The sequence below is a fragment of the Zootoca vivipara genome, chromosome 7 (genome assembly GCF_965207765.1).
Source record: "Zootoca vivipara chromosome 7, rZooViv2.hap1.1, whole genome shotgun sequence".
Lineage (NCBI taxonomy): Eukaryota > Metazoa > Chordata > Lepidosauria > Squamata > Lacertidae > Zootoca > Zootoca vivipara.
Window position 1 is genome coordinate 86,267,706 of NC_142590.1, and position 17,781 is coordinate 86,285,486.

At 46.4% G+C, this 17,781-nt stretch overlaps 1 protein-coding gene across 1 annotated transcript in view; it reads right to left on the bottom strand.

Annotated features, from left to right (window-relative positions):
• RBBP8NL (RBBP8 N-terminal like) overlaps window positions 1-17,170 on the bottom strand; it is a 38,081-nt gene extending 20,911 nt beyond the window's left edge. The window contains exons 1-4 of the mRNA XM_035124331.3: window positions 16,732-17,170; window positions 4,750-4,905; window positions 3,031-3,073; window positions 1,950-2,045 (exon numbers count right to left, since the gene is read on the bottom strand). Coding sequence (XP_034980222.3) covers window positions 1,950-2,045; window positions 3,031-3,073; window positions 4,750-4,816 — 206 coding nt within the window. The 5' untranslated portion in view covers window positions 4,817-4,905; window positions 16,732-17,170. The remainder of the gene's footprint in view (window positions 1-1,949; window positions 2,046-3,030; window positions 3,074-4,749; window positions 4,906-16,731) is intronic.
• Between the last annotated feature and the right edge of the window lie 611 nt (window positions 17,171-17,781).

Here is a 17,781-nt window from a genome sequence, read left to right on the forward strand (position 1 = left end):
CATGTCCACCAAATATGATAAAAGGTACGAGAAAGTCACATCTTTAGAGCAGGGAGGCTGTCTTGGAAGGATGGCCTGAAAGAGACACACACATACCCTTCACACTTAGTCATTCCTTCTATTTCCAAAGTTTCCGATTTCCAATGAGAGGCAGCATGGATCAGTGGTTAGAGTGTTGGACTAAGACCCGGGAGACCAGGGCTCAAATTCCCCACTTGGCCATGAAGCTCATTGGGTGACTTTGGGCCAGTCACTGCCTCTCAGCCTAGCCTACCTCGCAGGGTTGTGGAGGGGATTAAATGAGGAAGGTGGAGAACCATGTATACCACCTTGAGCTCCCTAGAGGAAAAGGTGGCACATAAATGCAATAAAATAAATAAATGAATAAATGTTTGGGCTGTGAGTTCCATTGCTTATGAAAGAAAGAAAAAACCCAGCACTATTTGCACACAACAGGAGCGTTGAGGTTTTCAGAGGTGCAAAGAAATCTGGGGGGAGAATCCTCCAAAAACAGTCCCAAGGGAGTCAAAGAAAAATGGGCAAGTTTTTGGTGGATTGGTATGGGTTTATTGGTTTTTAAAAAATAAATGCCAGGAATCTGGCAGAGCAGTTCCAACAATGTATAAAACAGTTCAGCCTTTTAAAGGAAAAATAGGATCAATTGAATGAGGGTGAGATGAATTAAGAAAAATGGAATGTGGATCTAATGAATGGAGTCATTTGTTTCAATTACAGATTATAAAAAAAGAACTATGTAAAGGAAAAATTAATGTTATATATATATATTGCAGAAGACTGAATGTTATGATTAAAAAGAAGATTCTTAAGCCTATTTGTAGACTGTATTGCGCTTATAAATGTAATCTGAATACTGAAATACTGTTCAAAGGGGAAGCGGGGTTCATTTATATTTATACTTTAATCAATACAGTCATACCTTGGTTCTCAAACAGAATGCGTTCTGGGAGTCTGTTCGACTCCTGGAACCATTCGAAAACCCAGGCACAGCTTCCGATTGGCTGCAGGAAGCCGCGCCAGACCTTCGGCTTCCGAAAATCATTCAAAAACCGGAACACTCACTTCCGGGTTTCAATTGTTCAGGAGCTGATTTGTTCGGGAGCCCAAGGCATTTGAGATCCAAGGTAAAGGTAAAGCTAAAACTAAAACTAAAGGACCTCTGGCTGTTAAGTCCAGTTGCAAAGAACTCTGGGGTAACGGTGCTCATCTCACTTTATTGGCCGAGGGAGCCGACGTTTGTCCGCAGAGAGTTTTTCCGGGTCATGTGGCCAGCATGACTAAGCCGCTTCTGATGAAACCAGAGCAGCGCACGGAAATGCCATTTACCTTCCCGCCAGAGCTATTTATCTACTCACACTTTGATGTGCTTTCGAACTGCTAGGTGGGCAGGAGCAGGGACCGAGCAATGGGAGCTCACCCCGTCGCGGGGATTCGAACTGCCGACCTTCCGATCAGCAAGCCCTAGGGTCTGTGGTTTAGGCCACAGCGCCACCCACGTCCAAGGTACGACTGTATTAATTCTGTAATACAGCTTGGTATGAGAATATAAATAAAGAGGGTGTTTTTTGGATTCATAGGCTATAGGCCACTATCTAAGATGTACCAAGTATCACCTAATTAGGAAGATGTGTATACCCTGAATATAGAGAGAAAAGAGAAAGAAAGAATAACAGAAGCCTTTTACAAAGCAAGGCCAAAAGGTCAAGGAAACAAAAGATTTCTATGCATAGCATGAATGGAGAACCTGTGGCATGCCTAATCCACACCTCTGTTTGGGAGATGGGGCTCAGTTAAGTGTGTACTGTATTCACAGTGATCTTATTCCTTAAGCATCCCCAGATGGCAACTGAGGCTGGTGATATTAGGGGCATCGGTGGGCAGCAGAAAAAGCTGGGTTGGCAAAGCTAGCGCATGAATCTGTTGTACAGTACCTGTTTTCCAACACTTTCACATTTTCTTTTAGGACTTTCTGCTGCTCTCGTAGCTGGTGGTTTTTGGCGAACAGCTCTTCGATTCTCTGGGTGTCTCTAATTCAGGGAGAGAACAAGGAGCAAAATGAGGAGGGCGGTAGATTCCCACACCCTTAAACAACATGGTAAGCTACTACAGACAGAGTTGCATCATTGATCCAGCTTGCTCAGTTGATACCAGGTGTGGGGAACCTTTGACCCTTCAGCTGTTGCTGAACTATAATTCCCAAGAGCCTTGGTCATTGACCGTGCTTGTTGTGACTCCTGGAAGTTCAGCAACATCTGGAGCAGGGGTCAGCAAACTTTTTCAGCAGGGGGCCGGTCCACTGTCACTCAGACCTTGTGGGGGGGGCGGACTATATTTTGAAGGGGGAGGAAAACCCCAACGAATTCCTATGCCCCACAAATAACCCAGAGATGCATTTTAAATAAAATCATACATTCTACTCATGTAAAAACACGCTGATTCCCGGACCATCTGCAGGCCAGATTTAGAAGGCGATTGGGGCGGATCCGGCCCCCAGGCCTTAGTTTTCCAACCCATGATCTGGAGGGTCAAATGTTCCCCATATCTGGTTTATACTGACTGGCAGGGTTTAAATGTGGGATTAAATTTGGGGACTTCTGTAACTGAACTACAACCCCAGACAAATTGTTGTCAGCAGTGGGATTCAAACCCGCACCTCTGAGGATGAAAGGGACCTGAACGCAGCACCCAAGGCCATTTGGCCATCCTGACACCCCACCCTCTGCTTGCTGTGTGGACAAATAGACCAAAGAAAGTTTGAAGCAAAATCCATGCTGAAGAAAGCGCATGAGGAACAGGCCCTAAAAAAATACTCCCCACTGTCAAAACACCTGTGGCAGCCATGTTCTCCCCGCCATTTTTTATGAACCCAGCCACAGCTGTGAATGTGTTCCCATGGCAGTTGTCTTGGGGGGCCATTTTGTGTGAACCGGCCCCAGATTTTCTGAAATGGCCTCAAGTTCATCTTAGCCCCAGTCACCACAGCAAAAAGAGCATAATATGTGCTCAACTCACCGACATCTCTCATTGGTGAGCTCGTTCAGTTTTGTTTGCAGGCCTGAAATAGTTAAAAGAACGTCCTCATGAGACCCTGGATCCTCGCTGCACGTCACATGACACTGTGAATGTCACATGATAAGCCTAAGGCAGGTTGGTAAAGGGCTGGCTAGCTCATTCAGGCTGGCTAGCTTGCACCAGTGGAGGATGGTCCATTGCCCTATCGTGGGAGACCCCTCAAAAAATGCACCCGGGGCAACGCCCCCCCAGCCCACCACCCTGCACCACTGGTTTATGGCAGTGCTGGTGAAGCAGAGGCAGTGAGCGTCTTGGGAAGAGGCGTCTGCTAAAGAAAATTCTGGGCTGAGAGACTACTCAACAGCCCAGCTCACCCCGGGGTCCAAGTCCCCCGCGGGTCCATGCCATCAGTAAAATAAGGAAATTCCAGCCAAGTAATTTGGAGCAAAACAGCGGTCAGTAGACTTAGATCCTTTATTGTTGCGCAACAGGTTCCAACCACAGTAAGAACCCTGAGCATGGGGCAGCATTCACTTAAAAAACTTTCCCACCATATCCCAGAATACAGTTCGCACAGCATCATCGATACATAATTGCTACATCACTAAAACGTCAGAAAGGGGAGGGTTACACAAGATTAGCAGAGACCAGGAGTGACCAACTCCCAAGAGACTGCAATCTACTCACAGTTAAAAACTGGCAGTGATCTACCCCCTTTTGGGGGGTTCAGGTCAAAGTTGTTGAGTTTTTTCAGGGAGGAGGTAAAATGTTGAGCTTTTTTTAGGGGAGCCACAGTTGTTCAGCTTCTTTGGGGGAGCCAATGATCTACCAGTGATCTACCGCAGATGTCCAGTGATCTACCAGTAGATCACGATCTACCTGTTGGACATGCCTGGCATAGACAGAGATGTCAGGGCAATACCCAAGTATAAGATTAGCAGAGGCAAACATGTCTTAAGTACCCACCACCAGAAAGTACAATTGAACTTCCTTTGCATGTCTGGAGTCTGAGGCAAGTTGGGTGATGAGATTTGGCTTCCCTTGGCTAACAGTGAGCCCAGCAATTGTCACCTCTGAGCATTTCCTGGGGTACGAGGTGTGTATACATCTCTTCACGCTTGCCCAAGGCTAAAAAAGCGTTGGAATGGAGGAAACTGGCAAAGGAGTTGATTTTATATACAGTCATACCTCGGGTTACAGCTGCTTCAGGTTGCGTCTTTTCGGGATGTGCTCTGCGCTAAACCCGGAAGTACCAGAACGGGTTACTTCTGGGTTTCGGTGCGCGCGCATAGGCAGAATTACAAAATCGCACTCATGTGCAGGAGCACCGAATCGCAACCCGCGCCTGCGCACGCGCGGGTTGCAATTCGGTGATTCTGTGCATGTGCATGCGCCGAAACCCAGAAGCAATCCGTTCTGGTACTTCTGGGTTCAGCGCAGGTTGTGAACGCTGCAGGTTGCGAACGTGCCTCCCGCATGGATCACGTTCGCAACCTAAGCGTCCACTGTAATTTTTAAAGCTAGGCATCTTCCCTGAGGATACATTCAGGCATAATATTTGTAACATGCATGAAGGGCTAAATTTGGCCCCTTCACCTGAAGTTCCCTACTCTTGCTGTATTTACCTAACCAGAAGTTCTACTGACCATGTTTCTCTTCCTGAATTAAGCACTGACCTTTTTTTTTTAAAAAAAACTTCTTTTAAAATTCCTCTCTTACCTTGGACTTCCTTCTCATGCAATTCCTTCAGTTTGTTCAAGAATTCAGCAAAGTTTTCTGCGGCCATGATCTCCGTGTGGTCATGGGAGTGTGCCCAACTTAGCGGGGCAGAAATGAAACCAGGTGCTTCCTGTTCTCTACCATTCAGTTTGTAGTCTATAATGAAAGAATGAATAAACATAATGAATAATAGCAAACGGGTCAAATTGTGTTTTTAATAATGTAGCTCCGACTGCACTGAATCGTAGAGTTGGACGGGACCCGAGGGTCATCTAGTTCTACCCCCTGCAATACAGGAATTCTGCCCACGGCTGTCCCTGGGTGGGCTCAAACCATCAAACCTCTGGCTAATTCATTGCGCCACAGTTTATTAAGCCTAACCCCACCCCCAATAAACATGTGCATGGTCCTTCTTGGGCGGACGGGCACCACTACCAAAAAGGCCCTCTGCCTGATTCCCTGTAACTTGGCTTCTTGCAGTGAGGGAACCGCCAGAAGGCCCTCGGCATTGGATCTCAGTTCAGCACATTTGCAGTACTTTAAAAAGAAAAACAAGCAACTCATCAGTGTTCAGATTGTATCAAAATCTGATTTAAAAACTGCATCATTACCTAGTCCCCTAGAGAAAGATTTTTGCTCACCATAGGTGTTCAGGAAAATGGCTCTCAAGCCCGAAATATACTTTGTGTGGCTAGAAGTGGGATTACGTTCTAAATTACCCGCTTCTCACAGGCAAGTATCGCGTTTGCACAGATGTCCTTTGGACCCCTGTCTTAATCATTACCCTTAAGTGGTGTTTTATTTCTCCGGTGGTTTTCCAAAGGTGTCATTCGTTTCAGAGGGTTTGCAAGTCCCATTCAGGACCATTGGCAGGCTCTGATGGGAAAGGCTTTCAGGAAGGCAAATCTTTCCAGGAAGCTCAAATTGCATTAATACCTGAGCCTGGAGCTCCACCCTCCTAACACCCAGGGCACTCTAAAGGTAGCACGTATATCTGTAGGTTCAGTAAGCTGAAAACAAGGACTGTTTATTTTTCTTTTAGAAAAGGATCTTGAAGTTTTCTACATGCACACACAAACACACAAGCAACGCCACTCAAGCAACTCAGGGGCCCGTTAACTATTCTTTAGGAATTGCTTTAGCTCTGCCTTTCTGACATTTTCACCAGGTCTTTCCTAATCTTGCCGTAGCGGAGAGGTTCCCTGGCTTCCAAATGAAATTGTGGTGTGTTCTGTTACACAGAGAAGTCATTTGATAGCTGGTTGCTAAACAGGAAGGATGACTCTCATCAGCCAAGTGGTGCTCTTGCAAACGAAAAGAAAAGAGAAAAGAGAAAAGAAAAGCTTCATTCATTTAATCTGCACAGGAATTATCTATACTTCATAACATACCACACTTGGGTGTGGTGGGGATCAGTATGTGGAGAGGAGAGGGTTAAATCTTTCCCTTCTTCCAGTTCCCACCCGCCTGAAAATTCACCCTTCCTGCTTGCCCCTCCCAAATCCTGGGAACTGTAGTTTAAGGGTGCCAGGAATTGTAGTTCTGGAAGGAGTCGACTCTAGTTCCCAGGATCAGTTTAGGGGAAGTCATGTGCTTTAAATGTGCTTTAAACGTACGGTGCAGATGTACGTTCTTCTGTTTGCAGCTGAAAGGACTAGCTAGCAAGAGATGGGAAAGACCTCTGACTGAAACTATGCTGCCCATTAGCCATCGCTTAAAGGTAAAGGGACCCCTGACCATTAGGTCCAGTTGTGACCGACTCTGGGGTTGCGGAGCTCATCTCACATTATTGGCCGAGGGAGCCGGCGTACAGCTTCCTGGTCATGTGGCCAGCATGACAAAGCCGCTTCTGGGGAACCAGAGCAGCTAACGGAAACACCGTTTACTGTCCCGCTCGGAGAGGTACCTATTTATCTACTTGCACTTTGACGTGCTTTCGAACTGCTAGGTTGGCAGGAGTTGGGACCGAACAACGGGAGTTCACCCCATCGCAGGGATTTGAACTGCCAACCTTCTGCTTGGCAAGCCCTAGGCTCTGTGGTTTAACCCACAGCACCACCCGTGTCCCATCACTTAGCTACCGGTAGTAGTTTAAGGAAACAGGAGATATTCCAGATTGGTAGCATTGAAGGAGCAAAGGTCATGAGCAAAGGTCATGGTGGAATGTGGGGGCAAAAAGAGACAAGGGGAGGTTAGTTAAACTTCTACCAAGACACCTTAAGGCAGTGCATAGATACATTCTGTGGTGCAAATGAGGGCAAATATATGCTAAAGCAAGATACATAGATTTCTGTTTTGGAATGTATCAGCAAACTGAGAAGTGTCTCCCTTAGAAATGGCAAAGTACCACCCCGCTTTCTCTGTTTTGCATATTCCATTCTATAAACCGAGATAACAGGATCATATAATCAATGGCAGGGAAACAAATTATCCCTGGAAATGAATTGCAATGATATCCTCATAAACTTGCAACCACTCCTGAGTGATGACGGGTCAGTGCCCCCCCATTTTATATAATGATCATGCAAATAAAGAGGATTTATTTATGAGTTCTGGGCCCAAGGCAAATAATGAGGTCCTTAATTGAGTTGCCCTTTGTCTTAAGCATAATTTATAACAATGGTGTCTGATAGGTGCAGTAAGTTACTTCTGGGGTGGGGGTGGCAAGCCAGAATGTTTTGTCTTGCTAACCATCTAAGCCCAAATGGGCCTTTCCTAATGGAGAATGCAAAAATGAAAAGTTGTTCTAAAACTCATTCAGTGTCAACACTAATGCTTGCAGAAAACAATGCATAATGGAAGTTGTAGCTGTTTTCTCTATCGATCGAAGCCAGAGCCTAGCGTCTCATCCAATGAAGTTGTCTCGTCTGTGCAATGATTTCCATTGCACCCAAAATACCGTTCAGGGAGTTTCGTAACTCTCTGGAGCATTGTGTGTGTGTGTGTGTGTGTGTGAGAGAGAGTCATTTTTTGAGGGAGCGCGAACCAGGTGCCCCCCTCCATGCAGGTGCCTGGTGTGGCCCAGACCGGTCCTCCTTTCTGCCTGCCAAGGGCCGCATCAACTGGCCAGGCTCTGCTCTGCTCAGGCTGGCAGGAGGCTCAGTGCAGCTCCACTTTGCTCTGGTGGGAATGGGGTCACTCCAGCGGCAACCAACGCTACACCACTGCCCCCCCCCAACTGACTGTCAGGGACCATGCTGAGGAGGGCTGCACTGAGGAGGAATGGTGGGAGCCATCCCTTCCCCCTGATCCTGAATCTTCCCAGGAGCAGGAGGACGGTATAGATTTGGAACAGTGGTTTGCAGAGGGGAACAGTTCAGAAGGCAGAAGCTGGGAATTACTGGATGGGAAACAGCTATGAGAAGAAACACTGGGAGAGAGAGAGAGAGAGTTTAAAGATTCACAATCTCTGGAAAGCATTCACCCCCTTCTCCAAAGACACGGAGAGCTCAGAAAGTGTTAGAACAGAAAGCACAGAGTGTACAAACTCAGATTACAAGATGTAGGAGTGACGTAGATTAATAGGGGCAGAAGGGGGGGGACTGAGCCTTAATTGAGAACACTGCCATTTCTAGGGAGATGTGTTATTCTCTCTCTCACTAGGATTATTAAAGAATCTAATTGGTAAGAGTGTACCTTCATCTGATCTTATTTACTGCCATGGGGGGGGGGGAAAGCTAATTCCCTAAAGCCTGACACCCTCCTTGACTCCCCATTCCCCCCACCCCCATGCAGAGCACTTCCTATGCAAAGAAGGGCATGTGCCCCCACCACTACACCAACGGGACACAGCTCAAACATCCTCCACCGTCCTGAGAAAACCCCTTCATCTCGATTTTATTTTATTCTTCGGTAGTTTTACAAAAAGGAAAAACGCACACCAACAAATAAGTTTTAGAAAGGGGCAAGATTAGACGTGAACACATAAAACATTTTTTGAAAAAATAATAATCAAGACTCCTTGCCCTTTGCTCGGCTCCCCCTTTCTTTCCACCCAGGGCAAGCCCGGCCCTCTGCCTGCCCCTCAGAGCCGGCACATCATCTGGGGCTGAGCCCCAGTGACAAGATCCTCTCCAGCAGCTGCTATGAGCTGCCCAAGGGAGGAGGCTGGCAGTGGCGGGCAGGGAGAGGCAATGGGATGCAATTTCGCAGACACGATGGCCCCTGCCATCGCTCAAGACGAGCGCCAGCTCATCTTCCTCACTGAGCTTGGCAGCACCGGCAGGAGAAATAGGGATATTCTGGGATCAGATTTCAGAAGCTGGGGTGGCGTTCGTAATTCCAGGACTGCCACCTGGAAAATCTGGACACGTGGAGGGTATGAGTATTGTACATTCTTAGAACAGAGACAGTCCATCTCCATCCAAATGATCATTCGCTCTATTTACAAAGTGGCAGAAAAGCTCTCTCTGCTTTAATCTTCCTGCACGTTTCCCCCAGAGCCATAGGTGCCAACTCCCTGGGGCCCTGGGTGCCCGAGCACCCACAAAATTCCCCATGAAGGAGCCAGGCACTCACAAATTTCAGTGCCAGGGCCATGCAGGCTGCATGGCACCCACGGCCCTGGTCGTGGGGCCAAGCTGGCCCAGGGCTGAGTCTCAGCATGCAAAATGGTTAAGCCTTTAACCATGAGCTCTGTCTCGGATGAAGTCCTCTGTGCCTCGGAATGGCTGTGTGGGTCTCTGTACGCCAAGTGAGCTGTATCGAGACATGTGAGCATGCATTGTGGCGTGTCTTGCATGCAGTGACAGCTCAGGAATAAATGGTTCCTGGCTATGCCACCATCCATGCTCTACCGCAAGTTGCCTGGAGGGCAGAGGCGGCTGAGGTGTGGCTTAATCAAATGAACACAGAACTGCGAGTTCCAGTTTTGACACACGATCCTTTCGCTGCCCTGGACAAATAAAGGGTGCATTTTTTATTTACAAGCTCCTTAGGCTTGCCAACTGACCAGAAAGAAAGAAAAATATCCGGAACCAAAATACCAGCCCAGCTAGTTCTTTTGCTTTTATCTGAAACTTCCTGTGCAGGTGAAAGAATTTCTCCCCACTCCATGGAGACAAACTTTTGCCACTGCACACGTTGGCAAATCATGCTGCTTTATGGGGGCAGCTGGCACAGTCTGGTTTTAAGGTGGGCAAATCTCTGCTCCACCTCTCAAATCGCCCCTAAATGCTGAATGGTCTACAGTGCCAGACCCTCCGAGTGTCCTGATTTTCCAGGGACAGTGCCAGAATTACAGAAGCTGTCCTGGTTTCTGATTTGATCCTGGAATGTCCCAGTCCCCCCCCCCCACATGTCTCACAGAGCAATTAAAAGTGGGGTGGGTGTAGATGTGAAAAACGGAGTTCTGTTTATATGGGAAATAAAAGCCCTACACCAAATGGAAGGACAGATCGTGAAGCTGAGGCTCCAATACTTTGGCCACCTCATGAGAAGAGAAGAATCCTTGGAAAAGACCCTGATGTTGGGAAAGATTGAGGGCACTAGGAGAAGGGGACGTCAGAGGACAAGATGGTTGGACAGTGTTCTCGAAGCTACGAACATGAGTTTGACCAAACTGCAGGAGGCAGTGCAAGACAGGAGTGCCTGGCGTGCTATGGTCCATGGGGTCACGAAGAGTTGGACACGACTAAACGACTAAACAACAACAACACCAAATGAAGGAAATGGTGAAGCCCTTCCTATAATTTTGAAGGAAAAGGTCACCAAACCACTTTAAATTCTTTAATTGCAACGTTGCAGTAGCCAGCCATTTCTTAGAAAATGTGGGGAGTTAAGTATTCAATGGAGCTTACTCCCAGGTAACTGGGTAAAGACTGTGAAGCCTTGCACCGCAATCCTAAGCATTTTTACTCAGCACTAAGTCCCACTGAGTTCAATAGGATTTACTCCCTGGTTTGTTTGTTGCTGATCATTCTCACAGTTGTTTATTATTATTATTATTATTATTATTATTATTATTATTATTATTATTATTATTATTTCCCTGACTTCATTCCATTTATCTGTGGAAGGTGTTCCCTCGCATATTTTTTCTTTACAGCATTCCTGTGAGGTATGGTTCGGCGGGGAGGTTGCAATTGGCTCAAGGTCGCCCTATTTTCATCTGAGAAATGTTGGGAAGTCTGCAGCGCCCCAGTGGTATGTTATTTTTTAAACATGGACTGTGTGAAGAATAGCATTGGGGTATTCTGAGCTCTTCCTTATTTTTCTGGCTGTTTTTCGAGGATTGGGGGAATGGGCAAGTAAGTATTCCACCTACCGGTAGTGGCTCTGTAGGAGCTATTAATGATGGCTTTTTAAACAGGAAAGTCGCAGGCTTGCCAAAGCAACCTGGCTCTGTGACTATGCAAATGAAGGAGCTACAACTGCAAGTGATTCTGGTTTAGCAGGATCCAGAGCTGAGGCTGAATACATAGCAAGGCCCTCTTCCCACTGGGGTACGTGAACCTCTTTCACACTGCGCCATAGGTGTGACTGACACGGACAAGACCAGCTTCTTTCCTGCCTGGTTGTTCCAGCCAGATGATAATAGGAGACAGAGACCATCCACGTCACTCGTGCACTGCAGTGGTTAGAGTCTTGGACTAGGACCTGGGAGACCAGGGTTCAAACCCATCCTCAGCTGTGAAGCTCAGGGGGCAGAATCATAGAATTGTAGAGTTGGAAGGGACCCCCAAAGGTCATCCAGTCCAACCCCCTGCAACGCAGGAAACGAAAGCATCCCTGACAGACGGCCACCCATCGTTTGCTTGAAAACCTCCAAGGAAGGAGAGACCACCATCTTCCGAGGGAGTCCGTTCCACTGCCAAACAGCTCTTACCTCCAGAAAGTTTCCCCAGATGTTTAGTGTTGAGTGGCCTATCTCTCCGCCTAACCTACCTCACAGGGCTGTTGTGGAGGACGTGGAGGACATAAATACAGTGTGGGATCACACCCTGGGGCATCCATGTGTACCCTGCTGGGTTTGTTTTTGTAAATGGGGCAGTAGTGCCTGCCCAGGGTGTAGCTGTTTGAAAGACTTGCACAAATGTAGACACAGCCTCATTCTCAAATTGTCTTCAACCTGCATTTCCAGCAAGGCAATAAAAATTATTTGCTGGTTCGAGATAGAGTGCTTTCCTAGTGTACTGGAAAACATTCAGTGTTTGGCACACTGAGGACCAGTGGCATTTGTGAATATTGCACAGTTATTATTTTTTTAAAAAGATACTGTTACTTGAAAAACAAACCCCAAATCCTGTGCTAGTTGGTACTTCTCATTTTAGCACTACAGCATTAGAATATTTGGAAGCAAGTTTAATTAGCTGCACCTGTAACTTTTGATAAATAAGTACTGTTTGGAGGTCAGGGGTTTTTGAATGTCAATCTTAATCATTTTTTTGTGTGTGTGTGTGTCGATCTTATATTCAGTTCTTCTCATTAAAAAAACCCCAAAAACTCTCATGGAAACTCACCACCATTTTAGTGGGAAATTATCCCAATAAGACATTTGTGTACGTAGTTTAGACTGATGCACACATTTCTGCAAGCAATTTATAGTACATTTGTATGTTATTTCCATCAATATGTTCATGAATCATAGAATCATAGAGTTGGAAGAGACCACAAGGGCCATCCAGTCCAACCCCCTGCCAAGCAGGAAACACCATCAAAGCATTCTTGACATATGCCTGTCAAGCCTCTGCTTAAAGACCCCCAAAGAAGGAGACTCCACCACACTCCTTGGCAGCAAATTCCACTGTCGAACAGCTCTTACTGTCAGGAAGTTCTTCCTAATGTTTAGGTGGAATCTTCTTTCTTGTAGTTTGAATCCATTGCTCCATGTCCGCTTCTCTGGAGCAGCAGAAAACAACCTTTCACCCTCCTCTATATGGCATCCTTTTATATATTTGGACATGGCTATCATATCACCCCTTAACCTTCTCTTCTCCAGGCTAAACATACCCAGCTCCCTAAGCCGTTCCTCATAAGGCATTGTTCCCAGGCCTTTGACCATTTTGGTTGCCCTCCTCTGGACACATTCCAGCTTGTCAGTATCCTTCTTGAACTGTGGTGCCCAGAACTGGACTATGCACATTTCCCCCTAATCTATACAATTTCTGCAAACACTGTTTGCAAAATTGGGGTAAGTGGGAAATTCGAAGGCTGGCTGAGTTTCGGTTGCAGGAGGTGAGAATTTGACAGATTTCCCTTTAAATGCCAATGGAATCGAATCTTCCTGCTGCTCAGTTCCTATACCTACCAGTGTTTTGTTGACGCTGACTCTATTTATGAAGAGGAATGGCCAAGGAGGTTAATGGCATGTGGCTTGCTATGTGCGTTAGCTGCGTCGCTGCAGATGGCTAGCTGGCTGCAACACCATCACGGAGGCAGTTGATCAAGGCAGCTTGCACCAAGTAGTCGCCTGGCAGGTAGAGCAGAGACTACCGGCCTCGTTTCGTGGGTCCCCACCCAGTGCATTTATTTGCTCTTTCTCGGCACTGCCTATAGCACTAGGGCAACCCTTTTGCCTTAACGATATCCAGGCAGGCAAGATGGAGAGAAAAAGCTGCAAGGCCAGTCTCAAAACCAGAGTAAGCAACAAGAGCCACCGCCTCCTCGTCCCAAAAACTCATGCTCACTCACAATGCGGCAGGACCGGTTGCTTCTGAAACCAAGCCCTGATCAAGCCAAAGAGATGGACAGGGTGGATCATAGAATCATAGAATCATAGAGTTGGAAGAGACCACAAGGGCCATCCAGTCCAACCCCCTGCCTAGCAGGAAACACCATCAAAGCATTCTTGACATATGGCTGTCAAGCCTCTGCTTAAAGACCTCCAAAGAAGGAGACTCCACCACACTCCTTGGTAGCAAATTCCACTGCCGAACAGCTCTTACTGTCAGGAAGTTCTTCCTAATGTTTAGGTGGAATCTTCTTTCTTGAAGTTTGAATCCATTGCTCCGTGTCCGCTTCTCTGGAGCAGCAGAAAACAATCTTTCTCCCTAGAATGGCAGAGTTGGAAGGGACCAACTACAAGGGTCATCTACTCCAACCCCCTGCAATGCAGAAATTGTTTGCCCGATGGGGGGCTCGAACCCACGACCCCGAGAGTCTCCTGCTCCACCAACTGAGCTATCATCCCAGGATCAAACTCGGCAATCACAGAAGATGAGTGGAAAGGGACAGAATTAAGGAGAGGGCAAAATAACCTGCTGTGGGGGGGGGGGAGCTTGTGTCAATTCTTAAATTCATTTATTATATTTATATCCCCCCCCAGGAGTTTAAGCAAGTGTACGAGATCCCCCCTTTTCATGAGGAAAGGTCTGCAACACTGTGGTTGTCCTCACAACGACCCTGTGAGATGGTTTTGGCTGGGGGAGGAGGGCGACTGGCTCTAGGTCACCCAGCCAGCTTCGTGGCTGAATGGGGATTAGAACCCTGGTCTCCTGGGTCCTAGTCCAACATTCTAACCACTACGCCACACTGCCTCTGCACCACCTTCCTGGAAACTAAGGGCATGGTTTCACTGCCGTGACCATGGCGGCTAAATGGAATAAAGTTGGCCTCTGAAAATGAGTTGCTACTGTGTGTGTGGGTGTGTGTCTTTATCTCCAATATGGAGCCTGGGCTTTATGTGTGGATGGTTTGGTTGGCTACATCCACTAAAAAAGGCCCTTGGGTAGCAGCCTGCATTCTTGGAGAGCTGCTGGCAGTCAGTGTAGACAGAACTGGGCTCAATGGACCAGTGGTCTGACTTAGAACCATAGAACTGGAGAGTTGGAAGGGACCCTGAGAGTCATTTAGTCCAACCCTGTGCAATGCTGGAATCCCCCTCCTATAATTTTTATTAAATTTTCTGTTTTACATTTTAGAATATTCATTTAAACAACCTTAAAATATCAATGACTTCCCTTCTTCTCTTTCCATGGTTCATTTTACAAAACATAAATCCCTGCATATTTTATATAAATAAGCCCTTCAGGATTCCATTATTACATCCATCAAAACTTATTTACACTGTTGAATTTATCTTAATGCTGCCCACGTTTTCAAATAAACACAATTTTCCTCCATATAGTCAGTAAATATTTTCCAATCTTCTTTAAACTTACATTCTTCTTGCTCTCTTATTCTATATGTTAGCAAGAATCCTTTTGGGGAAAAAACAATTGTTTAAAAAAAGCAATGCAAGATTCCTGCCCAGTCATCCCTGGCTGGGCTCGAACCACTAGCCTTCTGGTTAGCAACCAGAGGCACTGACCCATTGCACCACCTAAGGCAGCTTCAGATGCTTGGCATATTCTGATTGGCAGAAGACTCATGCCCTTCTGCCCATGAATGAAGTTTCAGCAGACTGGGGACGCTGCTATTTCTGCATAGAACGAAATAGGTTGCAAGGAACAGCCTCTCCAGGTATGGATTTGCAACAGTCCTGTTCATCACAGCTTTGGATTACGATACTGAGCATACAGGTTAGCTGCCAAAGTCAGAATTTTAGAAAGAGGTCTTCCCCTCTCTCCATGGATACGCTAGGGGTTGAACCTGAGACCTTCTGCATTCAAAGCAAGGGCCCCACCACCAACCTTTCCGCATAGGAAGCTGCCTTATATCAAATCGGTCCATTGGTCCGTGTGGTGCAATATGGTCTACACCAGTGTTTCTCAAACCTGGGTCTCCAGCTGTTGTTGGACTACAAATCCCATCAACCATAGCTAGCAGGACCAGCAGTCAGGGATGATGGGAGTTGTAGTCCAACAACAGCTGGGGACCCAAGTTTGAGAAACACTCGTCTACACTGAATGGCAACACCTGCCCAGGTATCTTTCCCGGCTTTACCTGAAGATACCTGGGGCAGAACCTGGGACCTTTGGAAAGCAAAATATGCATTTCACCAGTGAGCTATCAACCCTCCCGTGATTTTTTTTATTTTTAAAAAAAACAGGTGCTTTGGGTCTGATAAATGCATATTCCCCAACAGCTCAACACTCAAAAAACCCTTACTCCCCTCCACATATTAGCTAAGCTATAGAAACGCCAAAATCTAAAAATTAAATCAGAATTGATTTTGACTGAAACAGATTGTTCATGTTAATGCTTGAACACTTTATCCTTTAGGCGGAAAGGGATTTTTTTTTGGCTATTAGTTGGTTATTTTGGTCATCGATGAAGCTCCCAAGTTCAGAGGCAGTATACCTTTGTTGCTGGGACAGAGGGATAATGAGAGAGGGACAGTTGCCTTCGAGCCCTATTGTGGGCTTCTTAGAAGCATCTGGCTGGGTGACAACTCTATGAAAAAGCACCCAAGAGGGGATGGACTCTCGGTTCCATGCAAGGCTTGTTCCATCACACCCACACTCTGCCCCGTTTACAGACACACAGTGTAGTAGGATGTGAAATATTGTTTTCAATGCCAACTTCCACCCATTTAAAAGTATGCGAACTTTTTGTACCCGTTTCTCAGCAGAATGAGAAAACCATCAAGCAGTTCGGTGCACACAGGGGCCAGATCGCCTTAAAAGGGGCCAGATCGCCTTAACATGATCAGGGAATATCTGTGCTCCAAACATATGCAAGAAATAAGAAAGGAAGAAATCACCTTGCAGGGTCAGATTGACCTACCTAGACCACTATCCTGTTTCCAACGCTGGACAGCCAGACAGATAGATGATAACATTGTGCAAGAACAGATAGACAAAACCAATGAGCAACGTCTGATACCAGCAAGCTTTGAATAATTCTCGAACCCCCACAGAACCACTCAGACAAATTGTGAATATATTGACCATCCAAGCAGGGAATGAAACCAACATGTTTCTGTGCCTGTGCCTTGTGGGGCATGCATTAGCCTCGGTTCCTAGATCCGTTGCATTACATTGGCACAATGCCAGCATCGGTTCTGGGTCGTCCCTCCCCCCCCCCAGCCATATGCTATGCTAGCAGGCGAACTGAAGTCACTAGATAAAATCCATCCCAATTACAATAGTAAATACTCACATCAGACTGGAGCGCCTCTTCCTCTGTCTTCTCTTTCTCTCCCTCCCATCCCCACCTTGATACCTGTGACTTTGTCACTCTATCTACCCATGATGACAGAGAAACAAAAAGAGAGGCTGCGAACACGACAGAGATAGGAGAGAGCAATGCGGGTAAATTTGCACAGACAATAAGACTTTTTTTTTTTGCATTTCGGTCAAACCTGCTGTACAAGTTTGCGTTTCTTTAACCCAGCAGCAGAAAGGAGGTTCGCTGGTACTGAAGCTGCTAAACAGGTTCTGCTATAACACAAAGAAGTGGCCACACAGGTTTGCCACCAACTCCACATAGAGATTTGATTGTTTTCCCATAATTACAGCTCGGTGTAGTTGGTCAAAGTCAGTCAATCACAGGAACGAAACAGCTCCCTCCCTCAATAAGGCATCCACCATTAAGATGGGAAATTTTTCGTTTCCTTTTTCAGAATTGTAGCTTCCACAGGTGGCAGTTGAGGAACACACACACACAAAAAACATGACTAACCACTTGGACCGGCTCTTAATTTCTCACGTCTAGTCAGCTCGCCTATAAGGGAGGGTCGTTTCTTGTTTAGTTTGACACTTGATCTTCTATTGCTGCGAACAGATTCCATGCTATTGTTCGTAGGGCAGCTACAAATCGAAGGACATTAAAATTCTCAAGCAAACATTTCCTCATTTGGGGGGGAATGGGACTGATGTTGATCCTGCTGATTCAGAAGGAGGGAAGTTTACTGTGTGTGTATGTTGTTTTCTTTTTTAAAAAAGAACAATGTGCCTCAACGCTTCCAAATTGAATTTGAGTATTGAAAGTTTGCCAAGCTCTGAAGTGATACCAAACGCGGTTGTGGCAGAAAGGCTTCCAGTTCTCATTGTTTTTGTTCCCTCCATCTCTCAGGGCTTTTCTTCTTTTCTTATGCAGATCCTGCTGTTTCAGGCCTGCCAGCAGCAAGTGGTGGACTGTTCCTCTGAGTTTGAATCTGGGCCCCTCAGATGTTGTTGGACTCCAAATCCCATCAGCCCCAACCAGTAT